Source organism: Sinocyclocheilus rhinocerous, unplaced genomic scaffold (genome assembly GCF_001515625.1).
Source record: "Sinocyclocheilus rhinocerous isolate Xijiao unplaced genomic scaffold, SAMN03320098_v1.1 scaffold449, whole genome shotgun sequence".
Lineage (NCBI taxonomy): Eukaryota > Metazoa > Chordata > Actinopteri > Cypriniformes > Cyprinidae > Sinocyclocheilus > Sinocyclocheilus rhinocerous.
In genome coordinates, this window is record NW_015652285.1 from 510,837 (window position 1) to 529,421 (window position 18,585).

At 36.1% G+C, this 18,585-nt stretch overlaps 1 protein-coding gene across 1 annotated transcript in view; it reads left to right on the forward strand.

The window, feature by feature from the left end:
- The window catches only part of LOC107714387 (striated muscle preferentially expressed protein kinase-like), a 92,202-nt gene that overhangs the window by 19,997 nt on the left and 53,620 nt on the right, over nt 1-18,585 (forward strand). Inside the window, exon 2 of the mRNA XM_016520210.1 lies at nt 15,314-15,415. Coding sequence (XP_016375696.1) covers nt 15,314-15,415 — 102 coding nt within the window. The remainder of the gene's footprint in view (nt 1-15,313; nt 15,416-18,585) is intronic.

Consider the following 18,585-nt stretch of genomic DNA (forward strand, 5'->3'; position numbering starts at 1 on the left):
CCTAACATTAAAGTTTTTAAATATACTTTTATATTGCAATAATTTTCTCATTCAATCTTCAAATTAATGAAGAAACAACATAAAGACAGTTTTAATATTTGTTTAATATCATCTTTTTTATGACTGAAGGTGAGTATCACTGATACCAATACTACTGATGTCCCTAGGAAATTGTTTTCTTTTTTCTAATATTTAACCATTGACTATAGCCGTTAACAGTATAATTGAGAGCTGTCAATTTTAACATTTATTAGACTTTAAAAAATAACTTCTAATTTAAGTGAACTTAAAACAATCTTCACATAAACCCATTATAATAAATGTCATATTTACCTGTGCCCTTCAGCAAGTAGGAAAATATGCAGAAATTGAATAAAGTTATCAAACACTAAATTCTAAGTTAAATATAGATGAATCCTTAAAGCTACAAACGTTATTGATTTCCTTTTTTTGCTTTTGTTCTTTGATTAACAGACATCACAGCAGCTGGGTTATTAGGTTAATTTTTTTGGCTGCTTTAAGAGCTGCTGCTACTGAACATGACACGGATCTGACACGCATTGTATTTTCTCACAACTCTTTACCTTTTCTGACCCACTTCAGGTCTTAAAGTCTCTACTAATGAGCTGAAGAGTTGAATCAGGTGTGTTAGATGAGGGAGACTCAGAGTTTTGAAAACCACTGCGTTTCAGAGATGTGACTGATGTATAACAAATAGCATAACTTCATGACTTAACTGATGACATAACTATGACATTGCATGCTTGTAGTTTCTTTTGCACTTTAATATGAAATTATATACAGCGCGCACCGCAGAATTTGTGTGTGAAATTGAAGAGCACAAGCTACGAGCACAGTATAACGACTGACAGGACAGGAAAATTAATTTTTACTGACATATGGCCTGACAAACATCTCATCTGAGCGCAGTTCACTGTTGTTCTACTGAAGCTCCCTCGTCACCTGCACCTTTTATTTCGTTCTCGTTTGATTAGCGCCTGGCACTGAAGCGAAGTTGGAGTGCACCGTTTGATGTGGTCGTAAAGACATTCTGTGTCTAAATAAACACGATTCTTGTCAGGAAAAAAGAGACAAAAGCAGCAGTTGTGAGTGGGGTGGCCAACCCTAGCTTTTTTAGAATTGCAAGAAAAAAATTCACAATTGCCTTTTTTATTTTATTTATTTGAAATAGCATTCGCAAATGTGTGCTTATGTGTACTTACAATGTACTAAAAAAATAATGGGTACTATAACGTAACTACTTAGGTATTAGGTTATAGGTTAGGTTTAGGGGTAGGTTCAGGGTTAGTACCTAGTTATTATTTAGTTATTGTAATCATAGTACATAGTATGTACATGTGAAACAGGACTGTAAAATAAATTGCTACCGAAATCTTTTATAAGTAGTAAATATTTTACTGTCACTTCTGATCAATTTAAACCATCCTTATATATAAAAGTACTGAACTCAGACTTTTGTCATGTATATTTATTTCTATATTTTTTGGTATATATAGGGTGGTGCTTATTGTAAAAAGCTTATTGCGTTTAAATGGAAAAATATATAAATCAACCATGTTAGCTTGACAAAGCTTATTGTTTATTATAGCTTATTATTGTGTAGTCTAGTAAATGCGTGTAATCTATTTAATTTTTTGTATTTAACTCATCCTAGAGCTGAGTCTGACCCCTCTACTAGTAACCTAAATCAGAAACATTGGTATTCAGCACCATGAATCAGTGTCTAGGCTAGAGTCAGTGAGGTACGTGGGATTTTTACAGGTCAAAACAACACGAATGCGTGTATCAGCTTTGTGACACCTGGTGGAATAAAGCTGAGCCTTATAATTGTTCTGAAAGACCAATTGATGAGATCCATGAAACAGGGAAAAGAGAGAGCTGTACTGGTCCCTCAGATATTGACCACTGTCTGTCAGAGAGAACGAGAGAGGGCTGAAGAGAGAGATAGAAGAAAGACACACAGAATATGTGTTTAGAATGAGACTAGGTCAATTGGCAGTCTAGTTTGTGACACTGCTGTTCAGATCATTGAACAAGCACCTCACATCTGAGAAAAACAGATTGAATCACAGATTGAGTCAATATGAAATGGCATTCTAACTAGGGATGCACCAATTTTACAAATTCTGGCTTATACTGATATACCGATCATTACTTTGATTTTAATGTTCATTTTGTTAATATCTGCTAATGCATTGAGTATCATGTATTAGTTAAAGCATATCAACTAAATATGAGCAACATTATTTTGCAGCATTTCTTAATAGATTAATGTTGATTTATAAATATACTATTGTTCATTGTTATTTAATGTCCATTTATAATAGCATTAATGTTCATTTAACTTGAAATGCTACAGATGTATTAGTATACACTTCCCTTCAAATGTTTGGGGTTGGTTTTTTTTGTAGAAAGTTAGAAAGTCGAAGAAGAGCATTTACTGAAAATAAAAATCTTTTGTCACATTATAAATGTCTTAACTGTTATAGTGCATCCTTGCTGAATAAAAAAAAAATCTTATTGTTACTTTGTGCAAAAAGTGCTAGCACTAAATGAGTGTAGGGTGTAGGTAATCTAAATGTCAAAATAATCAGAAATTAACATGCACAATTTAATATCCAATATAGGCAGATACGGATAAATTAAATCTCATGTTGAGCATCTCCAATTCTGACCCATTTTACTTCTGTTATCTGATGAATTCCTGAGTGAAACGGGAATCAAAATAAGAAGGATTTGTGATATCAGATGAAAATGAATGTTGTTTGAGGCAAAGCACGTTTGGGTAGAAATTACTAAGACAAACATTTGGAATAGTGTGCAGCAATCCTGATAAGGAATGTGCCTTGTGAATATAAATAAGAATTTGACTTCATATTAATTGTGATTAAATAAAAGAATAATATTTTTCATGGCTGACCATGATACACATTAAAGTGGTTGTGAACTAATACACATTAAAGTGGTTGTGAACCAATTAAGATGTGTTTTAGTCATATGTGCATTATAAATATATTTTATATCTATATGATGTGTTTTTGTGCACCAGATTCCCTTTTCAGTACTCTGTGTTTGTAATTATATGCATGTTGGCTTAACATGCAATACATTAAAACAAAAGGACCCAGGTGTGGACAACACTACAGGAATGAAGGAAAACAACCATCCACCTGGGTCATTATGGACACGAGCAGTGACAGCTGATGAGAATGAATAAGGGAATGTTGAAGTTGTCTGGCTCTCTCAAAACATCCTTGATGTTCTGCCTCAGCAGGCGTCAGCCTGTATAATGAGAGCAGTTCGGCTATGAAAAATGGCAATCCATTTCAGTGGCCACGTCATGTAGACCACAGTCCATTTCCCAATGTCATTTTGAGCGTGTTTTTTTTGTATGACATGTACTTTGCTGCTGTAACTGAACAGATTATGTGCTCTTGTGAAATTAAAGAGCTCAAAATCAATGCGTCTCTGCAGACCCCCTTGCTAACATCGCAAGTGTGAGACTCTATAATTCACGATTTCATTATGCAAATCTAAAGCTGCACATGATTGCCTCAGTCTTCTCATTAAAGATATTTGATTTCTGTCCAAGGGATGTAAATTCTAATAAACCTTTTAATAAACCTAAATGCATCAATTAGTTTGAACTATTGGAGAAGGAAATACGAGGAATGAGTAGACATCTTGGGCTCTGCTGCATGGCGATATACTATGCAACAGTACAAATGTGTACTGATGTGTCATTAATGCCGTGGTAGATATATTCCTGCCAGGGGCGGATTTAGTGAATTGGGGGCCCCAGGCAAAATATAGGAATGGGGCACTATACATTTGCACACATTTTCCTAGATCAACCTTGAGGTTCCTTTTTTGTTGTGATGCTTGCTGCTGCACAAAGGTGCCCCATAGTTGTGTCCAATGTTTCTACATTTTTCATGTACATGTTATAATGGCTTTCTTTCATGTTGTAGACCACGAAATAGCAACTGATTTACAGTTGAGATACAGGTTTTCACAAAAACAAAATAAATTATAAAATGATAAACCTCACAAACTGTTTCTCAATATTTAATTACAGCTTCAGATGCATAATATTTTCATCTCCTTCAAGCAGGGTACACAAAAAGCACGTTCAGTCTCGGACGGTTGTCGTGGTAATAAACACCGCAAACAGCAAACGTTCGCGTGTCAGCGCTTAATGCGCATATCCTATTTGAAAAGCATTTTAGAGGGCCCTTGGCTTTTGGGGGCCCAAGGCGGTCGCCTACCTTTGCCTAATGGGTAAGTCCGCCCCTGATTCCTGCAGCTATCAGTTGGAAAGGACTGCTTTACGATGTTTACAGGTCACAGCCATGACGAAATATGGAGTAATTCCTGCTGTGTAAGGTGCTGTAAGTTTGTATTTCTTCATTGATTGATTTAAATAGATAAGGGTAAGTGACTAAAAAGAAAAAGATGCAAACTGTCTTATAACATTTCGAAGAGTACCTGCTTTGAGGTTCTAGGTGGAAAGGATTCTATGGGTGAACCATATTGTTTATGACGTGGTAAGTTAGCAACATGACTGAAATTGTTTAAGGTGTGGTCATATTACCAAAATGTTGGTGACATTTCAAGGGCAAAAACGATCTGTTGTCTCTCATTGGTTGTGTAGCAATGTATGAAGCACACCCCCATGAAAATTTTTTTCACGTTCTTGAAAAAAAATCCCAATCATGTGGATTACTATTGAAATGACTGGATTTCGCCTGTGAAAATTCACAGACAATGTATGAAGCACACCCCCATGAAAATTTTTTTCACGTTCTTGAAAAAAAATCCCAATCATGCGGATTACTATTGAAATGACTGGATTTCGCCTGTGAAAATTCACAGAATATAACCACTGCTTTAGCCTCCAGTAGAAGCAGAGTTTACGTTGATTACTGTTTCCAAGCAACAATTCAGTCTTTGATATTATTTTGTTATATCTCCAACATAAATATATTTTGATAAAAATACTGTTATTGTGATATATAACGGAATAAGACATTTTGTTTTTTAAATATATATATTTTTTTGAAATAAAAATTATTTTTAACAATTTTGTTCATACCAATCACCCGTACCTTGGGGGTTAAGAAGACAAAGAGACAAAAATTGTTAAATTATTTTTAAAATGTGCCGATGGTGGGTTGCAAAAAGGCACCATCGACTGGAGGCTGCTCTGACGTCACAGACATTGATCCAGAATATGAAACGAAGGCATTGGGTGAGGTGACTCCCGACTGGAGCTGCTGCTGCTGGGCAGGAGAAACACGTTCAGCCTCGGTGCACAACAGAATGAGAAAGTTAAGGGGGGGAAAGCAAAACGAGACATGAAAAAGGATTTGCCAACTGGCATCCCTCAGTGCAAGGCTCAATAGGACCGACTCAGTCTCTCTCTCACTCAATCTGTCAATATTTCCCTTCCTCTCTCTCTCGTTTTGTCTTTCTCCCCTCCCTTCCCCCGAAACGTTGCAGGGTAGTGGTTTCTCTCCCTTTCTCGCTCTTACTCGCTCTCTCTCTCTCTGCTTACCTCTCCACACACAGTCCTTTGCTTGCTGCTGCTGGTTGAGTTTATTATTCTGCGCTCTTATTGGTCAACCCTCAAGCGATGGTTTAGAGCCGGGTCTGATTATTTGCCTCTGGGAATCCTGAAGCACTGAGGAGGTGCCGTCTACTAGGTTTTTTTTTCTCGAATGGTTTTTTTTCTGGTGTTAGTTTGAGCTGCTGCCTAAACTGAAAGAACAACTTTATAATACAGAATTTAGTTTATAGGGAGTATGCCCAGAAAAATCAAGTTGAGAGAGAAGTTTTGGTCTCAGAGAAATTACATCAGGTGAATTGCCAATCAGTTGGGTACGTTTCCTTACTCAAGTGGCTTTTTCAGCAGTCCAAGCTGGATTCAGATCATGCCGATACAATCAGGTCACCACCGGGTTTGGCCGTGAATCCCCAGCTTCCAGAAAACGTCACTCCCCCCTCGGTTAAACGCAACAAAAGACAAGGATTACTTCAAGCCATGAAGAAAATCTGGTCCAAGAAACGCTTTCAGGTGAGTCCTTGCATGCCTTATTTTTCTTGCCTTGCATGTTGAATCATAACTGACTGGGAGTTTGAATTTGACCCATATGTGTGGGTTTTGTCATTCATTGCGCTCCGTCTGAGGGAGGCTTGACCCAATTCCCTCCTTTAGGGCTGTTAGCACTCATTCGCACTCCTGCGCCCCACCCTTTTCTTGAAAACAAACGGCACCCATCTGGCTAGTTGCATGAGGATGATTACAGCTGAATAGGTGAATGTCCATGGCTCATTAAACCCCATCATATTCTGATGCATTCAGGGTTAAGCTAGGAACCCAGGATGCCCCAGAGACAAAGATGACAGCCCCCCTGGGTGCTTTGCAGTCGCCTCATAAGGGGTCGTCCTTAAGGGATAAGAAAACCAAGATATTGTTTATAATAGAAAAGTTTCATTTTCAAACCTGCATTGGATATGCGACTCGCAATGTTAGATTTTGCACCACTACAGAAGACATATGGCAAGTCAGCATGTAGGTTGCTTTCTTGTCCAAATGCAAGAAAACAGAAATGCTCATAGCAGCAACCCATTTTTTCCTGATGCATATTTCTAGGGATCTGTAGGATCGTAAATTTGTCTACCTCACACTTCAGTGCATTAACAGGAAGATTTTTATATCAAGACCATCAACTAAAATGATTACATTTGTAGTCTTTTATTCACTACATTCAATACGCACTGCAACCAAATAGCATCACATCAGCAGGCTGTTATTGTACTCCAGAACTAGATCCCACTGCTAAGGCATTGCTGTGTGGTTGCTAAGGTGTTTTTAGTGTGTCGCTAGGGGGGTACTTACTGGTCCAAGTCAAAAGAGATCACACGTTCCATGATATTCTGGTTAAAAAAACTCACATTGTTCCAAAACCTGAATACATTCATTCATATGTGAAACAAAGGATGATGTTTTGAAATTTTAAATTTTTTTTGCATATATTATACATGCATAAATTGAAAGTCAAAGGGGGTTGAATGTTCTTTGTTTTTGTATTCTGTAGAAAAAGAAATGCATACTGATATTGGAATAACATTAGGGTGTATACATTTTTTGTGTAAATTATCCCTTTAAATGGCAATGTGTAATATTTTGGCTTAGCAAACATCACTAATGACTGCTGATTTCTCTGTATATAGACCGTCAGGTCAAAATGCAAACCGTGCCCCCTCCCTGGATGGCACATAAAGTGAAAATGAACAATCTGCACACCACCGCTTTGCCATGGGCTGTAAATGCATGAGAGTGGCCTTCTTTTGACAATATGTCATTGTGACATTTTACAGGTGAGAGCAGGACGAGCTCTTAGCTCTTCCTCTCAGGCCGATAGGAATCCTTGTGAAGATGAAAGGAGAAGTGGGTGTGAAGGAGAGGAGAGGGGGATGGGTGAAAGAAAAAGATAATTGGATCTTAGTCGGCAGATGGAGACAGGCGGGTGGATGGGGCAGAGATTTAGCTTAGAGACCAGACGGATACCGAACAGGTGGCTGAGTCATAGTTTCAGATGTAGGCTAAATGGTAGTTTCATTTTGTTATCCTGTCATTTGAATAATATGTAATTATTTCATCCCTCCATTTGTCTTGTTTGCAGTTAGCGGTGTCCAAAACCTGAAAAAAGTCTTCTTTTGCAGGCAGCATGCTGTGGTATGAAGGGGTGTCTGAATACAGTGTTTGCATAATCTTGTTTACTACGTTTTTTTGATGGAGTCAAAGATGTGGGATCTCACAATCCTATGCATGTGTGCTTGGTGGAAAGAATAAAAATAGTGCCTGATGGTGTGAAAATGCCAATTTATCAACTTATGATTCAATTTCTTCCCAGAGATAAACATTTTAGTCACTTAAATGTTGGCTTGGTTTTCTCTAAAGCCTGTTTGAATTTGTTCTAGACTATTAAACATGGCATTATGATTTGAAAGTCTGCTTCCTTAAAAGGTGCCTTTATACAAAAATGCTGTCTGTAAATTAACTGACTAGATAAGATAGAGAGGCAGCAAGGCAGTTGCATTTGGTTTCAAATGTAGTAATAGTCATTGTGAAGTGTAAAGGTGACTATAAATTATTAAATTTATACAAGGAAGACAAGAGCAATCACATTTACTATACAAACAAGTGAGAAAGAAGAGTAGTTGCCGATGGTTATTTTCCTGAACGTTCTTTAATCTTAAAATTTGAGTCTTAAATTCCACTTAAAAGTGAAAATGCTGCCCGACAAGGTACAGTCAATGGCAAATTCTCTGTTTGAGAGCTCTCTCAATGCACTGCACAGCATAAAACATACATTGTAAGAAAAATTTTGCAAAAATTGGGGTTTTGGGATAGTAGCCTCAAACCTATACTTTTTTCCTGGTCTACTCCCAAAGGGTGCCTTAAATACTACCGGGAAATATTCACTTAAGGTACTAATATGCACTTTTTAGCGGTAGGTAAGTTGCAGATGTGTCCCATTGATGCTACAGCCCCAGTGAGAAGCTAAAGATAAATTTTTTTCTGAACATGTACCTTGCAGAAATTGCTACCAATTGACCATCAATGTAAAACCTCTGGTTAACATTAATGACATTGCGTAGTGAGTGACACGGTTTTAAGTGTTTAGAACAAACCTTTAACTAGAATGTCAATACAGTGACCATATACCAGTGTAGAGGGGCCTGTGTATTACGTGAGCTCCCAATGTTTTTTCGAAACCTGCCCTGCTGACTCACAAGCATTAGGGAGTGCGATGGGTAGCTGAGAGAGATGTGTTCCTTAAGGTGTGAAGTGATTCACTTGCTGCATTGGCAGGAGTAATGAAAAGTTAGACCGGGTGAGATTGAAATAGCCCACTCGCTCAGGGTTGAAAGAGTGGAGTTAGAGTAGCAGGCAGATACCATAACCCAGATTAAATAGTGCCTGGCAGCATTCATCATACTTCAGCCTGAGCCTAACCTGGCAACATATAAATTACCTGGTGACCAAGAAGGTAAAAATGATGCATAAAAATGGCTAGAGCTGTTGCCTGTGGTGTGGGCTGACAGAAAAAATAATTTGAGCTCTCCAAGGTGCTGACCAACAGGGCTCAGAAATGTTTGTCTGAAGAATTAGAGTGGCTAGAAAAAGACAACAAAAGAAGCTCTGTTTCATGCAGCTGATGTTGTTTGGGTGCCAACTAATGACTATCATATTTTTAAAACATTTTATATCTCTAACCTGTTGAGCTGCCTACTCAGAAAGTTTCAAAAGAGTTTGGCGTTTGTATATTGCTAAGCTAATGATACACACACAAATATTAGGTAAAATGTTAAATTTAATGGATAACTAATGACTATCATATTTTAAAAAAAAATGTTATATCTCTAACCTATTGAGCTGCCTACTCAGAAAGTTTCAAAAGAGTTTCGCGTTAGTATATTGCTAAGCTAATACACACACAAATATTAGGTAAAATGTTCAATTTTAATGGATTTAAGTATTTTATTATGACTATTATTCAGTATTGAATTTCGATATAATTGGCATTATCCACCTTTTTTTTTTAAATTGAGCTTATTGTAATGCATTCTGGGATAGATTTAACTGTTTTCAAATCGTTCTGTTCTGAATTAAATGCAAGTGTTGTTTGTGATGTTTCTTCTGCTTTACCCACCATCTTATCGTATTGTTTTAATTGATCTTGTAATTCATTCATTGGCTTCATTATGAAGGATACATGCAACTTTGGCCAAAAGAAGGTACTTTAGAAGGCGGCATCGTTATGGGATATCTAGAAAACCCTAGCAACCATCCAGAAGTCCCTAGCAACCACTTAAACCACTAAAATATTTCAGAAGATCTTAGTAATCACATATATGCTCTGAAAAAACATAACTAGCATTGCATGTACAGTCACAATTTCTTTACAAAATTTACAAATTTAGCTCTAAATCTATCATGTTGAAGAAAACACTAATTTATCAAGCTAATTAGCAATATTCATTTGTTTTACCAACGAGACTGTATATTATAATCCTGTTAGAGATATGGATATTCCATTTCATTTTATCTTTGTTACCATAGAGCTATGGACAAAGAGGACTCAATTAATTTCATTTTTGTAATTGGATTAGACTATCATAAAAATAATTCGTTGTGGTGCCCTATATCTTTTTGTAGCCGTTCTTGATGTCATACAACGTCACTGAATGTCAAATGATGAGTGCTTGAGTCCATGTTTACTTCAGCCTGACCCGGTAAGATGAGCATCGCTCAGCTCTTCACAGCACAGATGGCTGGCTGAAGATCCTCCCTCAGTGGCCTGCTCACAATCAAAGGAGCGAGTGCATTTGGCAGGTCATTTTGGATAAGTGTCAGTTTGGAAAATGTAATTGAAGCTTGAAGGGCCCTCTGTTACTAGCAGCTTTCAGAATTATCATGGGACAGGGAACCAAAGCTCAAACATGTCTACCTCACAGAGCCTGCTCTCGGTTCTTTTACCATTTAAAGTATAGATTGGGGAATCAATTGTTTTGTGGATTTATTGTAACTAGTGGTGTTTGAAAAAGCAAGCATTCCTATTATTATTGATCATATAGGGTTAGCAGTTGCGAATAAATCCTAGAATTTGCTTCATTTATGCTAAAAACATAAATGGCAACTCAAACAAATGTGGCTTTTATGGTGAACTGGTAATTTTCTGAGTGACTGGATGCATAATATTTACCCAGTGGACATTAAATGGGAATGGGAAAAAAGCTATTTTTCCGATTTAGTTTATTTTCAGAAAATGGTAAATCTAGTTAAATTATCATTACTTATGTAATGCATATACTAATGTTACATAAAGTTGGAAATGTACACTTTCTTTAACAGTGTCTGCCAAGAAACACTTTTAAATAAATGCTAATGGTACTTGTAGCAACTCAAGTGTGTGTAGGCTTTGTCAATAGCCGTCTTTGTGTGGACTGACCATAAAATGCATTTCTGTGGTTGCTGTGTTGTTAGTTTTGACTAAACAAGGCGATATAGAAGAAATCAGATCTTTTGCATAATGCATGGCACTTGTGCGGTGAAGTGGAACCGGCCTTTTCATCCATTAAGATGCCAAACATGGAGGCTAATGACAAATTAACCAGCATCACATGCACATGAATCCTCCTTCGCCTGTGAATTATTTAGATGTTTTAATGCCCTGCAAATGTTTTCTTTACAACAAGCAGAAAGAGCTGAGCTTAAGCAAATTAATTCGAATGGCTGACTTGTAATTCCTATAAAAGTTCATCCACTTTTATTTGCCTTTCCCCTTCACCAGCCCTGCAAACCTCCAGGCACATGTCTCTGAAACGGCTGGCCGATGTCCTTAGCTAATGTGGTTAGGGAGCAGATTCACAGAAGAAGGGTTTGAAATTACTGGTGCCTCAGCCATTAGGATTTCATTTCTCCCTGTAACTAATGGATTGGGAGTGACAGACAGCCACTGCCTGATACATCTGCGCTGTTGCTTTGGTTTACATTCATCCATTGTGAAAATTGAACACAGGTGGATAGGAAGCTATACTGGGAAGTAGGGCTGCGCGATAAATCGCATGCGATATTTAACGCGCATCTTATCAGTAAAGCCGGTTTTGTAATCAGCGGTGGAAGCTGAGAATCACATTTCCCACTAAACAAGATGAATCTGTTTAGAAATGGACAAAAAAATTACATGCCTTACAGTATGTTGCTTAAACTGGGAATAACACCTTGTAACAGAATAAGATCAACCATTTCATAGCCCATTAAAGCTGTACTGGAAGCTTTCATACTTGTCATTTAGCAGATGCATTTAATCCAAGGTGACATGCGGGTACACCAACGCAGGGATCGGCAAAAGAAACTAGCTCCATTTTTTAGCCTCTCAGTCACCAAATGCCCTACATAAAATTTAAAATCTAGGTTAGCAGAGCAAAGACGGACATGTTTTTTGAAGACTGACAAGTGGCAGTCTTGTCAGTCTTCTACTGTTTGAAATGCTTGTTTGTTTTGCTCATTTGAAGTGATAAGCATACATTTTGAAAACATTATGTGCAACCACTAACATACCTCTACTTTCTTTCTCTTTCCAGAAAACCGGACACTCTAACCGAACATTTGGGCGGTTCACTCATGGTGTGTTTGGCTTTATAGATAACAGGTTATTACAAGAGAGATTTTATGATAACTCTTCAGTCTGTCAGTCATCTAATGTCTAGTCTTTGTTTAAATTCGAGGATGCATTGATTTTTCCTTTTACAATTTGAAAGAGAATGCATCTAATCTTGAAGTATCCATCTGCTAGCAGTCATGAGAACAATGTAAAATTGAAGAATTGAAGTCATGAGAATGAGTGAATTGAACTTTGGAAATTTAATTGGAATGACATGGAGAACTTTACTGAATTTGAAGAATTTCAACCAGTGTTTAATATTATTTATATTGTTTTAGAATATTTATTAATATTTTGATTTAGCTTTTATTTTTATATTTTCAGTTTTCATGTGAATTCAGTTCTAGTGATTTTGTGCTTTTGTGATTTGTTTTAAACTAATGTTTCTATTTAGCTTTATTTGTATTTAAGTTTTAGTAATTACAGAGGTGTCCTGTTTTTTTAATTGTTTGCATATTTGTCACACTTAAAAGATTCAGATCATCAAACAAATTTTAATATTAGAATCTTTTAAGTGTGACAAATATGCAAAAAAAAAAAAAAACAGGAAGGGGGCAAAAACCTTTTCACGGCACTGTAGTACTTTTTGTCATTTGCGGTGGGTATAGAAAAGAATCACCCCCTTTAAAATAATCACATTTTGTTGCTTTGCAGCCTGAAATGAAGACGGACACAGTTTTTGTTTTATCCAGCTGTATTTACTCAGTGCAACTTATAACATCCAAGTGAAAGATATAACACCAACATGAATTTTGAATAACTTTTGCTGAGTTAAAGTTGTTTATATTTTCTGTTTAGTTAGCTCCTTGATATCTCGCCCAGACTTCTGGTTTCAGTATGAAATATGTAAACAGCCAACACAAGACAGAAAACTGTGCTCGTCTTTAATTATGTTCAGCTGTAACATGTAACTTGCCAACTTCCAAAATGTGTTTCTAACTGTGAAGTATCACACAAATGTGTGCCAAAACAAAGTCTAAGCCTCTGTTGCATCTGGAGATTGATGATAAATCATTAAGATTTAGGATTTCCATCACTTGATTCTCTGAGGCAAGCCAAAAAAAAAGTAATCTAATATCCCTTTGATTATGTTATTGTAACCAATCTCTGAATCAAAGCCCTCCATAACCTCATCAGAGACACCTACATCAGAGGAAGTGTTCAGTTCAGACAGATATGATCTAAATTGTGTGCCTTAAGTTGTGTAAATAAAGTACTTCTGCTGCTGCACTGCTCCCGTTACCTCTGAGAAGCGTTTATTATAAATGACTGCTAATGGGGATATCATTTATATTCATGTCTGATAATTATAATATAATTTAGTCTGCATTATATCAATCTGCACACTCTGAAATACATCTCAATGCAGCAGGTATATGTAACGCATGCTTAGTTTTAAGTACTGACTGTGCTGCATCTTATGATTTGTTAGTGTTGTGTACTTATTGTGATTTGTAATAAATCATTGTGTTTTTTATGATTATTTCCTCTGTTATTGAAGATGTCAGTCAGTGTCAGTGTTGTGTCTGTGTGCTTGGGTTTGAGAAGTCATGCTAGACAGATTTTCTGGAATTGTCTGTCTGCTCGCTCTGATAAAGAGGAGCCTAACAATGAATCAATTCACTTTATGTACAAAGGCACTATAATCTCAGCATCAATAATGCAAAAAGCTTAGCATTGAAGCAGTTTATACGAACTGCTGACACTTTTGCACTGATATGATGAGATTTTAGATGTGGCTCCCTATAAAACCTCTTTATATTGAAACTATGCCTTAAATAATTAATTAGACAGGCAGAATTAATGTGGATTACTCTCTTTATTACGTTCTCCGTTGAAGATCTGGAACTATTACAACATTTTCTTTCATGGGAATTCATATTAGTCCTTTTTTATTATATAAGAACCTCATGGATTAAAATGTTGTTTCTGATAATCATTAATAGTTAGAAATACACAGTAGATTATTTACTGCAGCACCATCTGGGTAACTAAATTAGCCTTGATCTCATTTAAAAAGGATGATAATTTCATCAAAATTAACTGACTTAATATATTATACATAAATGATTGAAAAATATGCATTGAAAAGCTCAAAATCCTTATCTTGTCTGAGATGAGAAATATTTGATTACCAGTAGTCGGGAATTTGCTGCTCCTTTTACAAATTTATACGGGCGGGATGGAGCCCACAGGGTTTGATGGGCAAATGAAAAAAGATCCTATATAATTAAAAATTAAATTAAATTTCATTTAATGTGTGGAGACTTTCTTTAACTAACTAAGCCTTTAGGTAAGTCATTTTGCATTTTGATTGGCCTGTTTGACCATCATTACCAGCTCTTACCATTGTTTGCCCAATGGAAGTTCAGAAATTATTATAAACGCAGAAAACAAAACAAAAGCATATAGCAGTGGTGTTGTGCAGCAAGTACTAGTCTCAACCAGGACCAGTAAACTGCAAATGTGTCCATTCAGCAGTTTGTTGCTGTGCTATCTGTTTTCTGGGATGGGATTCGTCTCTAGTAACGGTGATGTCTTGTCTGCTTCTCTCCTCTGCCACTATGGAAGCGAAGTTTTCCGCTCCTGTCGGAAGCAAAGTTATGGTAATGTTTATTTTCATCTTTAGGCTCATTGCAGTGGTTCGTCCTCTCTTTCCCCACCAATCTCCCATTTCAAACACCATTTCTATTTATTAATTTCACTTATCACTATGCGTCAACCCAAATCTTGCTTTTTTTGCTCAAGTGATGCACTTTTCCTCAAGACAGCAAAAATAGTTTACTCAAATTATTTTCTTAGTTTGAAATCCATTATCTTTACAGTTGGTAGTTTCTAACTTAATGTCTTAAAATATATATATATATTTTTTTTTATGATACTGTATTATTACTGTGGTATGCAACTGCAACCACATGTTCTGGACTTGGAAAATGTCTTGTCCATGTATGTAGGACATGTATGTAGGAATGTATTTGCTTCTGTCATTGTGCAGTGTCCTTGAGCTTGGGAAAGGCGCTATATAAATTAAACTTATTATTATTTCTCTGTGTTAGACTCTGAGACTACAGAAGACGAAGCCGCTGAGCCACAAATACCCCTGGAAGCTAAAGAAGGAGCCAGAGGTTTTCAGGATGAGGCCCAACGAGTGCCTGCAGGTACGCATGACGCTTTCAAAATGAACTACTATGTGAACTTTTTTCAGTCATGTCTTAAAATGTGTATTTGCAGAGCTTGTTAAAAAAAATATATATACTGTGTATATATATATATATTAAATTAAACTAAAATAAAGTTTTAAATTGTAATAATTTTTAACTTTCATTTTTAAAATAGTTTTTTTTTACTATTTTTGATCAAATAAATGCAGCCTTGGCGAGCATCTTCTTTTAAAAACATTATAAATTACCGACCCTAAACCTTTGAATGGTAGTTTATTTATAAACCCCTCAGCTGTTAAAGGAATAGTTTCCCCCAATAAAATAAAAATGCTGTCAAACAGAATCAGAAAAAACTGCATTGGCCAAGTGTGCTCACACACACAAGGAGGGTTTATTTTTTGGTTTACATAACTCTGAGCACTTGCGTATATTAAATACAAGATACATTGCAAGAATGAACATCTAGACTGAGTAAACAGAAACATTAACAGGTGTATGCAGTGTGTTTTAACCGTGTCAATATATATTAGGTAATGTTCTTTTTTTTATTGCATAATGTCCAATATAATATTAGTAAAAGTAATGGACCGTACAGTAGTGGTTCTTAACAGTTATAGATGGATATGGGAACTTCTTATTCCTGAATTTTCTGGTGCCCAGTGGTCTGTACCGAAGTACAAAAACATTATGTCCTGGGTGTGTGGCTTTCATGATTTAGTTTTCTTGCCCTTTTCCTCACTCTGGAGGTGTATAGGTCCTGGCAGGAGGGCTGGATGCGCACATGCCATTACAAACCCATAGGCTGTTATTTTCTTTTGTGACACACACAAATTTTTTTTTTCATACAATGGCAGTTCATAGCGACCATGGCCATACAGCTTCAAAAAACAGCATAAAAAAAAAAAAAAACTTAAAGGGGTCATATGATGCTGCTAAAAAAGAACATTATTTTGTGTATTTGGGGTAATGAAATGTGTTTATGCGGTTTAAAGTTTAAAAAACACATTATTTTCCACATACTGTACATTATTGTTTCTCCTCTATGCCCCGCCTTTTTGAAACGCGTCGATTTTTACAAAGCTCATCGGTCTGAAAAGCAAGGTGTGCTGTGATTGGCCAGCTATCCAATGCGTTGTGATTGGCCGAATACCTCAAGCGTGAGACGGAAATGTTACGCCCCTCACCATACTGTTGATGCCGTGTCCCGGCCGGAGCGACGAGACAAAAACATTAAAACCCATTACAAACGAGGCATTTGTTGCATCCAGTGGGGACATAATTACTGATTATAATGACTTATACGGTCTTTTTACGCGTTGCGTTGCATTTCTGAACTTTTATAAAGAATATCTCTTTGGATTTGAGACTTTAGTCTTTGCAACTTTACAGATCTTCTTTATGCACCAAGAGCTTGTAACACTCCAAAGAGAAAGGAAAAATTGAAATCGCATCATATGACCCCTTTAAAAAAGTAAGTAGCCCATACAAATTATTTGCTATATTCCGAGTCTGCTGTGATAGTTTATGTGAGGAACAGAAAGAAAGTTTGTTTTCTGATGTGTTCACCCTTCATTGATAATCTTCCCCTCCACTGAAGCTCTGAAATCTCATTTGCCTTTGCAATTAGATTTAAAAATGGTACATTGACCAAACAGAACATTGTTTCTCACCTGTAAACATGGCGAGCCAGTTAACATGATCTTTTCAGTGAATAATGAGCTACATTTCAGTCTGATCCTCACACAAAGCTATCGTATGGCTTACAAAGACTTGGAATTCAATTCAATTCAATTCAAGTTTATTTGTACAGCGCTTTTCACGATACAAATCATTGCAAAGCAACTTTACAGCAAATTAAGTTTCTACAATATTTAGTGGTAGCTTATCAGTGGTGACTGTCAATTAATGTACATATGGCAGAAATGTACGCTAATGCATGAGTCAAATGGACTGTTTTTATAGTTCCTTTGGGGCTTTTTTATTTGTTTATTTTTGGTTCTTTTGGAGCTTAACGTGCTTTTGTCACAATTAGCTTTCAGTGTAAGGAATTGCATACAGCATATGGGTTTGGAATGGGATGAGTAAATAATGACATTTTTAATATTTCATGTTAATGCTTTGATATTGGTTATTCTGTTTAAGAAAATGTTAATGCAAAACTTGCATTAGTTGATGCTAAAGTGACTTAAATCACACATTCTGTTTATTTTGGATGTGTTTACAGTCACTGCTGTTCACTCAGATAAATCACACATTATGCTAAATCTCTAGGCATTTTTGGTAAGACAGGTGCTCAGAGGGGTAATAATAAAGAGGTAACAGCAAACAGAAGCTCACACATTAACAACAAAAGATGAAAGCCACAAATCAAATATATTTAAATATTCACAGGTATTTGAATGTAAAGTGTAAATGCATATCCATTTTTTCTATATATTTTTTTATTTCTCTTTATCTATTAACGTTAGGTCCAGTTATAATGTTTATAATATCAAAATGGTCATAATTCACCTATTCATGACCATTCTCCACGCTAGATATTAGAATTAAACAGGCAGGCTTTATGAAATGGTTTAGAATTTTATTCACATAAATAATACTAAAGTGATCTTGTTCATATCCATAAAGTGCATACATGCATTTTTTTTTTTTTTACATTTTGTATATTTAGTGTCTTTCCAAATGCATGGAAACGTGTGCTTGAACCACGCTTTTAGTATGAAAACCTATGAATAATAATGAGATGACGTTGCATGTATATCATCTAATTTAAGGTGTTATACATAACTATTCTTGGTTGGAGGCTGGACGTGGTTGGTTTGTGCATGTGTGATTTTTTTTTATTTTAACCAAAAAAAAAAACCCAACAACTTAATATTCATGAATATAGCAGGGATTAAAGTTGTGTTGCTATGACGGATTTCCATCAGTTCATAAAGACAGTGACTTGCTTCATTCCTGAATGATTCAGCCATTCGAACAAATCAATTGAATTAATGATTCAGTGATCAAATCAGTGACTTGCCGCCACCTGTTGGCGGATTTAGTTTCATTTTTAGCATATAATTTCAGTTATTTAAATCATATTTCTGTATTCAAAATTTTATATTTAAAACATTAATCTCCACATGAATTTATGAATTTAATTGCACTCATGCCACCTCTGA